The following is a 10,733-nucleotide window of genomic DNA, read 5'->3' on the forward strand; positions in this document are numbered from 1 at the left end:
TCCACATTTTCCAAAAAATTGCACATATCTTCTTCTTCTATATCTATAAAAGAGGAAAATGTTTATATGTTTGTTTGTAATTTATGGACTCGAAAACCGCTGAATAGATTTTCCTGAAAATTTCCATATATACTGCAACTTCGCCTGAAAGTAACATAGGCTATATACATTTTTGAATTTCCACTTGGAACTGGATATATAGCATCAGAATCGGAGGTACCTCCCAAAAATTTAGATTTTATATGCACATATCTATTGATTGGTTGAAGATACGGTCTCCAAATTTGGAATAAGTAACGGAATTTGGAAAAAAAATAAGTTTGCCAAATTATATTGTAATCGGTTCAGATTTGGATATAGCTCCCACAAATATTTTCGACCGATTTCGTTCATTTGATGCCTCAAACACGATATGAATGTTCGATTCCAATGAAATTGGGAATGTGTGATAGATTTTATCTAAAAAATTGATTTCCCAATTTATATTGTAATCGGTTCAGATTTGGATATAGCTTCCATATATATTTTCGGCCGATTTCAAGCAATTGATGCACCAAACACGATATGTATCCCCAATTTCAATGAAAGTTGAAAAGTGTGATAGATTTTATCTAAAAAAATTGATTTCCCAAATTATATTGAAATCGGTTCAGATTTGGATATAGCTCCCATAAACATTTTCGGCCGATTTCATGTATTTGGTGGACCAAACACGATATGTATTTCCAATTGTAATGAAATTTAAAATAAGTAACGGAATTGGAAGCCAAAATGAATTTGTCAAATTAAATTGAAATCGGTTCAGATTTGTATATAGCTCCCATATATATTTTCGACCGATTTCATGTATTTGATGCACCAAACACGCTATGTATCTCTAATTTCAATGAAATTTGGAATGTGTAGCGGAAATTAAAACAAATATACATTTGTCAAATTATATTAAAATCGGATTAGATTTGGATATACCTCAAATATATATATATTCCGCCGATTTCACATATTTGATGCACAAAACACGATACGTATTTCCGATTCCAATGAAATTCGGCATGAGTGGCTAAATTTGGTACAAAAATAAATTTGACAAATTATATTCAAATACGCTCAGATTTGATTATAGCTCCCATATATATACTCAGCCGATTTCACATATTTGATGCACCCAAAGCGAGAGAGACAAAATCTGGCACCAGAAAAAATTGCCAAATTATATTGAAATCAGTTGAGGTTTGGATATAGCTAACATATATATATTTCGGCCGATTTCATACATGTTATGCACCAAACATGATATATATGATCGATACCAATGAAATTCAGAATGTGTGGCGGAATTTGGTTACAATAATAAATGTGACAAATTAATTCAAAATTAGTTAAGATTTGGATATAGCTCCCATATATATATATATATATATATATATTATCGGGCGATTTCACATATTTGACGCACCAATTTCAGTGAAATATGAAAGGTGTTGAGGAGTTTGGTGTAAAAGTATTTTTTTTTTTAAATTATATTTAAATCGGATCAGATTGGGATATGATTTTAATAAGAACCATTGACCCACAACGCCTTGGCTAACACTAAAAAACAACACAACAATTGATTTGAAATACGCTTATTACGGCGAAGTATTTTGCCATCTCGAATTCACTCATTGCAATAGAAATGCCACTCAACTTCAAACGATTGCAGTTTACTGCACGCTTGGTATTTGGTATGAAATAAATAAATCCGAAGGACAAACCCTTCGTGTATGTATGTCATGTTACGGCTTTTCTAATGGTTTTGGTTATTTACGCATTAAAGTAGTGCAATTATTTTTTTTTTTTAATTTTTAAATTTGTTTTTTTTTTTTTTTTTTTAACCAACATATATTCGTAAATAAAATTTTGAATGCATATAAAATCAAAAGGGGTAGCGAAGCGCACCGGGTTCAGCTAGTCTTATATAAAGTACAGGAAGTAGTCGATATAATCCAAATTTGTCACTTTGTACTATTTATATCAGTCTTAGGTCAGATACGAATTGGTCAATATTGGCCAACTGCTTCGGAACCTCCCATAAAAAGTCAACAGTTGGAATAATTATAAGTCAAGGTTAGGGGTATACATCTGTTGACAAAATCGAAAATAGTATTCGTTGTATCCTTTTAATACGAGTTTCCGAAATTCTATACGCCTGCGTAGCAAGACTGAGCTTCGTTGCGTCTCGGCGTTATTTCACCACTCTTTTTATACCCTCCATCATAGTATGGAGGGCATATTAAGGTTGTCATTCCGTTACAAACGGAACCTCCAAATATACATTTAGACCCCACTATATATCTATTATTGATCTATGTCGATTTAACCATGTCCGTCCTTCTGACCGTCTGTGGACATCACTCTAACTTCCGAACAAAATGAAGTAAATTGATAAAATATTACTCAAATGTATATTACATCTGCAGGACTTTTGTATTGAAAATATAGGTCACGTTTTGTTATAGCCCTCATGTAATGGTACCTCCCGATATTCGGAATGTTGATGATTTTAGCGACATTATTCATCGGAATTGTTTCAAATTCGGTGTTTGAAGTTCGTAGTGGATACCACAGCCTAAGACGGAAAATTGTCTGTGCGGGTTCCTTTCTACGTATAGCCCCCATATAACGTATTTAAAATTCGTAATGGATACTACAGGATAGGACAGAAAATGTTCTGTGTAGGTCCACGACTTCGTATAGCCCCCATATAACGGTACCTACCGATATTTTGTATTTTGATGATTTTAGCGACACTATTCAGCGGAATTGTTTCAAATTTGGTATTTGATGTTCGTAATGGATACCACAGCCTATGACAGAAAATTGTCTGTGCAGGTCCACGTTTTGGTATAGACCTATATATTAGTACCTCCTTATATTCGGTGTTTTGATTATACAGATCCACGTCGTCCTAAAAGACCCTAATATACCGAATAATTTTTAAGATTATAACAGAATTTTTAACGGATTTTATTTGCCAAATTCGTTCCAAATGTGTATTTAAAGTTCGGCCCGGCCGAACTTACAGCTTTTTTACTTCTTATTAATTACATCCAGAAACCAGTAAAGAAAGTCCTAAAGTCGGGCGGGCTGACCTTATGATACCCTACACAACTTTGCTAATTTAGTAGAGCTCCACATAACAATTAATTTTTTTATGGGAGAATTCCAAGTTCAAAGGACTAAATATGCCGAAGTATTTGTGTCTTTTAAATTCGGACTTGTATTGCCCATTTGGTGCACAATTAATTTGAAATCAGATAAAGATATATATGGGAGCTATCTCCAAATCGGAACCGATCTCGATAAAATTTGTCAGAGATATTTCTGAGCTGTATTTGATATATTTCCCTGAATATTGATGTTACGGAATGCATATTACGGCTGTGGGTAACAAATACAACAAATCGGATGAACAATATATATGGGAGCTATAGCTATATCTGAACCGATCTTCACCAAATTTGACATACTACCTTCTAGACTCAATTTGGTCGTATGTGCCAAATTCCATCCCATTTGGGCAAATATTAGACGTTTGGTGCGCAATAAAATGTAAATCGGACCAAGTTATATATGGGAGCTATATTCAAATCTGAACCGATCTCGATAAAATTTTAGCAAAGATATTTCTGAGCTGTATTTGATATATTTCTCCAAATATTGTTGTTACAGAGTGCATATTACGGCTGCTGAGGACAAAAATAACAAATTGGATGAACAATATGTATAGGAGCTATAGCTATATCTGAACCGATTTCGATCAAATTTGGCATACTTATTTTCAGGCCTAATTTGGTTGAATGTGCAAAATTCTATACTATTCGGACTGATATTACACATTTGGTGCACAATAAAAGGCAAATCGGACGAAGATATATATATGTGAGCTATATCTAAATTTTTACCGATTATCTCCAATTTCCTTGGGCCAAACAAGTGTTGTTTGGAAAATTTCATCTCAATCGGATAATAAATGCGACCTGCATTTTGTTCACAAGAATACATGGACAGACGGACGGATAGATGGACTGAAATGCATAAATCAACGCAGAAAGTGATTCTATGGAGATCCTCAAAAGTAACTATGGGTCTATCTCACTTCCTTCTCCATGTTACAAACGAATGCACAAAGACATAATACCCTTACCACTATGTGGTGTAGGGTATAAAAACATGGGAAGTTTACTTTTGCCCCACCCTGTATATATATTTATTATACATTTTTTTAATTGGCCAGAGCTGCTTAACCTGATTAGTTTGCTCGGCATATTAGTTCTACTACCGTGGGGTTATAATATCGCTAGAGACGGTGAAACATAAAGTTTAGATAGAACTTGCTGAAATTGGTCTTCGCCTAGCCACTAAAATGACAGCTAATATACCTGTAGAAATGATTCGGTAGATTCCAATTTTCAATGCCATCTTAGTTCATAAATTTGGAACTTTTTTCTATTCTGTCTTAAACCCCTAATCGCGGAACCAGTTACGAGCAAATGTCCAAAATAAAAAGTCAAATATGTGTTCTTTTTCAAAACTCATTTATTGGTAATTTTTTTCATTGTTTTTGAATAATATAAAAATATATGTATGTATATAATATTCTTACAACTACTTTTTTGCGTATAAAAATAAACTATATTCTTCAAGTCTTTTTATATATATAAAAAATATACACTTAATTTTAACTTTAATATTAATGGATTGATTATAAAATAGTATCACATATAAGAAATTTATTTACAAATGTTTCCATGTTTGACAAGATTGTTCTGGTTGTTTTTGTTGAATGCTAAAAAAATACTATGACGGTAAAAAATGTTGTTGTTGTTTTTTTTTTTTTTTTTTTGTATGACTTGTGTAAACATATGTATGTACAGAGATATGATTGTGTGTGTTTGTTGATGCGTTTTTTTGGAATATTTGAAAATATTATGTATAGAAAAATATATAAAATGTTTAGATCTTTTTTGTTTCTTAACCAAATTTGTAATATTATTGTTTTAAGGAACAATAATGTTGTGATATATTGTTGTTGTTTGTGTTTTCTTAATATTATATTTTTTAAAGTACACAACCGCATTATTTTCTTAATATTATTATTATTTTTTTTTTTTTTTTGAGATTTTTATAAAAAATATATTTTTTTCTTTTCTATTTTTCATATTTTTTTGTATATTGTACTGTTGTTTATAAGGTCCAGTGTTTTCATTTTTTTTCTTACCTTTTAACTTAATTATTAATGGTAGTGTTTTTATGTAGCTGGTGGTTTTTTCGAGATTATTATAATCTTAATTAAAATATTTAAAAATAAATCCTAAAATAAATTAATTCAAATTACAGATTTGGTGTTGAGAATATTTTTGAAAATATTACAGTTTTTTAGTACATACAACACCAATGTTGCACATTTGAATGGAATGACTAGAGTTCACACTCGTTTTTGTTTCTTTCATAATTGAAAAATTATTTATATAAATATATCATAAAAACTATAACCTTAAAAATTAATACTGCACAAAATTTGCCTGATTTTGAATTTTTTGGGAGAAATTAAATTTGCTGTTTGCCTAATATTATTGACTGAGATCTTATGAAGCTGATTGTTTTTTTTTTTTTCAGATTTTTTTTTTGGTAATCCTAAATTAAACTGCACATTTTTAGCCTGTTTGTTTTGGGGGGAAAATTCCAAATTGGAAATTTTGAAAATTTTATCTAAAAGTATCTTAAATCATTAAAATGAGATCATATGTGAAATATATAGACAAGTTTTTAATGAATTACTTAAAAAAGAAATAATTGCTTTGGAAATTTCCATTCTAAAAGGATTGAAGTTGAAACACAGAATTTGCCAAAAAAAAATTGTTGTTGTTATTTAAATTTGGTTCTTGTTCTTTTGTTGGAATATTTTTCTTTTTCAATTAAAGACTAGGCTTGGAAATGTTATTTTCCTGACTAGAAATAATGCCGATCCTATGACTAAAAACTAGAATTCCTATTAATTTTTAAAATAGTGACTAGTTAGAACTTTGGTTTGAACTGTGAAAAATCTTCAACAATGACTAGAATCCTTTCTTCTTTGGTTCAGAAAATTGTTTAGCTTAATATAAGTTTAATTTCAAATAGAATGTTCAAAATTAATTTATAATTTTAGGAATTTTGTGGGAATTTTTTATCTCTTCTAAAAATTATTGATTTCCTATTTTTTTTTTTTTTTTGAAGTTTTAACGTAATTTTAGGATTTTTTTTTGTTTTGATTTTTTTTAAGTATTTTCCTTAATTTTGTTACTGTTTTTATTTAAGGGAAAATATTACAAAAATTTGGAATTTAAATTATTTCTTCAAAAAATTATCAATTTTCCTGATTATTTGTTGGGTTATATTTCAGTATTATTTTTATGATTTTTTGTCGTTTTTATCAACATTATATAATTTAAATTAAAACTGGAATCAAAACTGTTTTTTGATTTTTGGGAAATTTGCAGTAGTTTGGAGATATGAAAGTAATTTAATTGAAAATTTTAGAATTTTAAAAAATCTTTAAATTTAGAAAAGAGGGATTTATGATGTTTTTTTTTTTTCAAAAAATTTTTAAATTTTTTTTCTGTACAAATTGAGATGTAGGAGAGAATGTTTCGGGCCCGAAATTAGTCAGCCTGTATTTCTCCTAAAATTTTCTTGTTCAAATACAAAAAAAAAAAATAGTTATGTGAGTATGGGGTACTTGGTATTTTTGACTAGAAATTAACTCCCAATGGCAACTTAACCTAATGACTAGAACTTTCGCTCATCTTTTGTGATGTTTTGTGCTGAAACCTTCCTAAAACTAATGACTAGAGTGTTCACTCATTCTTTGGTTTGAAAAATCATCTAAACTAAATTAAAAATTACAATTGTTTTGAAAAATATCCCAAACTTCAATCTTTCCCATTTTTATTAGGGGAAATTTCCAAAACTGTAAAAATAAATTGCAATATGAGACAATTTAATGCCATGATAAAAATCATTGCGAACTAAATCTAAAAATCAAATCTTTGGTTTGGAAAATTTAGCTGTAGTTGAAATTTTGTATCTAAACAAATAATTTTTACAAAACTTAATAATTAAACATAACCTATGAAATTACACCATAAAAAAATATAAACAAAAGGGCAAAAAACTTGCAGGGTGTAAACTAAACATTTTTCAAATAAAAAAATAAATATTTCAATAGGGAAAGTATAAATTGCATTTTACCCTTCTTTTGTGCCACCACACAAAACTAAAAAAAAAATGAATTTAAAAAACCCTTACTTCCAATTGGAAATGCATGAAACAACAAATAAAAACGAAACAACCCTAGACAACATAATTATATACAACGACAACAAATTAGATGATTGATAAAATATAAACATACATTTCACCTGTTATTGCAAATGTATGACACCACCTTCATCCACCTCAGGTAAATCGTTTAATGCTTGATTGCCAGTAATGACACCTTCCATTGCAGACATCCCTAAAACTATGCTTCATTTTCAGGCCAACTAATGCGCCAACGTAGTGTGCTGTATTACCGAAGCACAATTGCGTAAATTCGTTAAGGCTGCCGCTGCAATGTTTTCCTCTTCGGTCAGACCGGTTTCCACAATTTGCAAACGGCCATAATGATGCGAAGAGGTGGTACTGTAACCTGACATGGAATCGTCCTCATCATGATCCTCATCGTGATGAACAGCAACAGCAGAAGATGACGAATTTGAGGAATTTGTAACATAAACAACTTCTTCGCGATTGGGTGAAGCTTGGGGACTTCCATCGTGTGGGTTCAGACTTTGTATGACAGGTGTAACGACAGCAGTTTGTGGCGAATTCTGCCTCTTTTGGTGGGTCATTTCGTGTTTCTTCAAATATGCCTGGCGCTTGAATTTCTTGCCACATTCTTGACACTCGTAGGAGGTATTGCCTTCGGCAGCATTTTCATTTTCCGATTTCTTGGTGGCTGTTTTCTTTTCACGATTTGTTGTTGCTGCAACATTTGTGTCCTGCAAATTCTCTCCAGCCGCCTGGGGCTTACGTGGCTTATGCCATCTGCGATGTGAGGCCAAATTGGCAGGACAATTGAATTGCTTGCCACATTCCGGGCAACGGTACTCCAGCAGAACAATGCAGGCACAACGATGTTGGGCCAGACCAAAGGCATCATCGAATTTAATACGACACAGGCGACAGATATAATCGCCAATGACATTTTTGATGGCAGCCAATTCGGCCTTAGTCTCTTCGGTTATTTCCACAATGTTGTACTTCGGATCAATGTCACCATTACTATATTGCACTGAACCATCGGTTATATCTTCTAGGGGGCGTATAATGGTACCCGATACCGGGGAACTGGTTTCTTCGTCAAATTTCAGTTTGCGTGTAGCCTTGTGGCTGCGTGACGATTTCGGTTGGGACGCGGCATTTTTGGAAGTTTTGGGAGCAGTATCTGAAGTCTTAATGGGCTGCTTGGCTGGGGTTTGTTCCACCAAAGGCTGTTTTTGCACTGACGAAATATTTTCCAATTTGGCCAGCTTTTGTTGATTTTCCTTGAATTCCACCTCGGTATCCAAATCGGATTCAGAGAACTTCCTCTTGTGGTATGGTGTCAAGGGTGGTGTAATGGGTTTATTGTGCTGTCGGTCCTCCACCTGGGAATCTGCATTGGCCAAACTAGAGCAGATTTCCTCCACAATATCTTCGCTGGCCTGGGATTGGGTATCGGAGCAGGGATCGGTATAGACTTCGGTAAAATTAACCGCCATTGGTACTTCACTTTCGGGATTGGGTGTGGTTTGGGGACTGGTGGTGTGGTTGGTTTGTGGCGACAATGGCTTCACCGATAAATCCAAAGGAATCTCAGTTTTGGTTTGGATTTTCAAATAGCGGGCACGATATTTTGGGGGTAGTGATGCCACAGTGGTCAATAAACCCAGGCCATGGGGCATGCCACCAAAACTGTGGCCATGCAACACCTGCAGACTGTTGTTGTGGTGCAGAGCCGGTTGGTGGTGGTGATTTTGATGATGCGTTTGTTGTTGTACAGCAGCCATTTTGTGGGTTTCACGTTTTCACTTTTTTTGCAAAATCTTTTTTGAAACTGTATTTTTCTTAAGAGTTTTCACTTTTTTTTTCAAATATTGCAAAGCCAAAAATTATACAAAAATCGAACTGAACTATAAAACTTAGACATCGAATATTGTGCGAAGGTAGAATCGAGAGTGTTTTTTTTTTTTTTATTTTTGTTGGTTGGGAACTTAATTTAAACTTAACGAAAATATTTTTAACAAAACGTTGATGAAACGAACAAAACAAAAAGAGATTGAATTTGAATTGGGTGGTATTGTGCTCTTCTCGTTCGTTGTGCTCTATGCGACGTTCAGGCTAAGAATGACTAACAATTTCGAATGTCTGGCATTTTATATCCATGGCAGACGTTCGCTGCCCCTAAGGACAGAGGGTGGTGTTGAACCCTTAGTTAGTAGACAGCGTTGAAATCCCAAACAAATGCAGGGAAAACCCTCTGGTTGTCATTGTTAACGCGAGTTAGAATACAACGACCTTCCAACCAGACAAAATTTACAAACACTCACAGACAAGCGTCTGTGTTTGTGTGTGTGTGAGTTGTTGTAAGGATTTTCAACCCCATTTATTTTTGGTGGCAAACAATGTTGTCCTTTTAGCCAGACAACTAGTGAGCCACACAAATCCACTCACACACACACATCGATAGCTAGGCAGTAGTCGGTATTTGGTATTCGCCTAATATTAGTCACCCTTTTGCATCCCCCCAAAATCAAATCAAATTCGTACACACACACACACGCAAGCAAACAAACAAAAGAATTCTGTCGTCACAATAATGTTGTTGTTATTTTTGTTATTGTTGATTACGGCTCCTTTTGTGCCGAGAGAATAGAAGCCGGCGTCAGTGAAAGTCCTTTAGACTGTAACAGGCTGCTGCCTACAAACGAACGAACGCGCGTTGTAAGCAGCAGCAGCAACAGCAACAATGCAGTTGAGACACAACAAAAACAATTTATTTGGTGGGGTAGGTAGCTTGCTAGGTATGACAGGCAGTCAGCCAGTCGCTGCGACTGTCTGGTGGTTTTCTCCTCTCTGTGTCTCTAAGAGTTTACTACGAATTGGAAAATACTACGTTTACGCTTACTAGAATAAAATACTAGGAACAAGAACAGCAACAACAACAATGCAAGCAGTGAAAAACTGCATACATCAGCACATGCCACAGTTTATTTTTTTCTGTATCCTGGCATTATCCTTTGGCCGGAAATTCATTTATGCAGTGCTTTCCAAATGAAATGGGGTATTCCGACACTCTGTTATGTTGGTTGTTTGAGTTCCCTTTCATTTTCATGTGTCCTGTAGAAAACCCAGCAAAGAAACTTCAAAAGTTGGGCGGGCCGACTGTATGATACCCTACACCAATATTTAATAGAGCTCTCGTAACAAAAAAAAGTTTATATTGGGAACTTATGTGAAGTAGATAATACCAACTATGAAGCATATTTGTGTATGCGTATCATGGCTTTAGATTAGTAACAATTTGGGAACTATATCCAACTTAGAATCGATTTTCAACAAATTTGACAAAAACTTTTGTGCCTCTAGTACCAAGTAACATTGCTGCATGGTGCATGACAAGACTTCGA

The 10,733-nt window shown here is 33.5% G+C and overlaps 1 protein-coding gene across 1 annotated transcript; it reads right to left on the reverse strand.

Annotated features, from left to right (window-relative positions):
* Nucleotides 1-7,407: 7,407 nt before the first annotated feature.
* Nucleotides 7,408-9,440, reverse strand: LOC101888824 (zinc finger and SCAN domain-containing protein 30). Its single transcript, XM_005182333.4, has one exon. The coding sequence runs from the start codon at nt 9,111-9,113 to the stop codon at nt 7,566-7,568; it is 1,548 nt and encodes a 515-aa protein (XP_005182390.1). The 5' UTR covers nt 9,114-9,440; the 3' UTR covers nt 7,408-7,565.
* Between the last annotated feature and the right edge of the window lie 1,293 nt (nt 9,441-10,733).

The sequence above is a fragment of the Musca domestica genome, unplaced genomic scaffold (assembly GCF_030504385.1).
Source record: "Musca domestica strain aabys unplaced genomic scaffold, Musca_domestica.polishedcontigs.V.1.1 9, whole genome shotgun sequence".
NCBI lineage: Eukaryota > Metazoa > Arthropoda > Insecta > Diptera > Muscidae > Musca > Musca domestica.

What these genes read in the sequence shown, in the direction of transcription:
- LOC101888824 (XM_005182333.4), bottom strand. Translation starts at nt 9,113, where the DNA reads ATGGCTGCTGTACAACAACAAACGCATCATCAAAATCACCACCACCAA.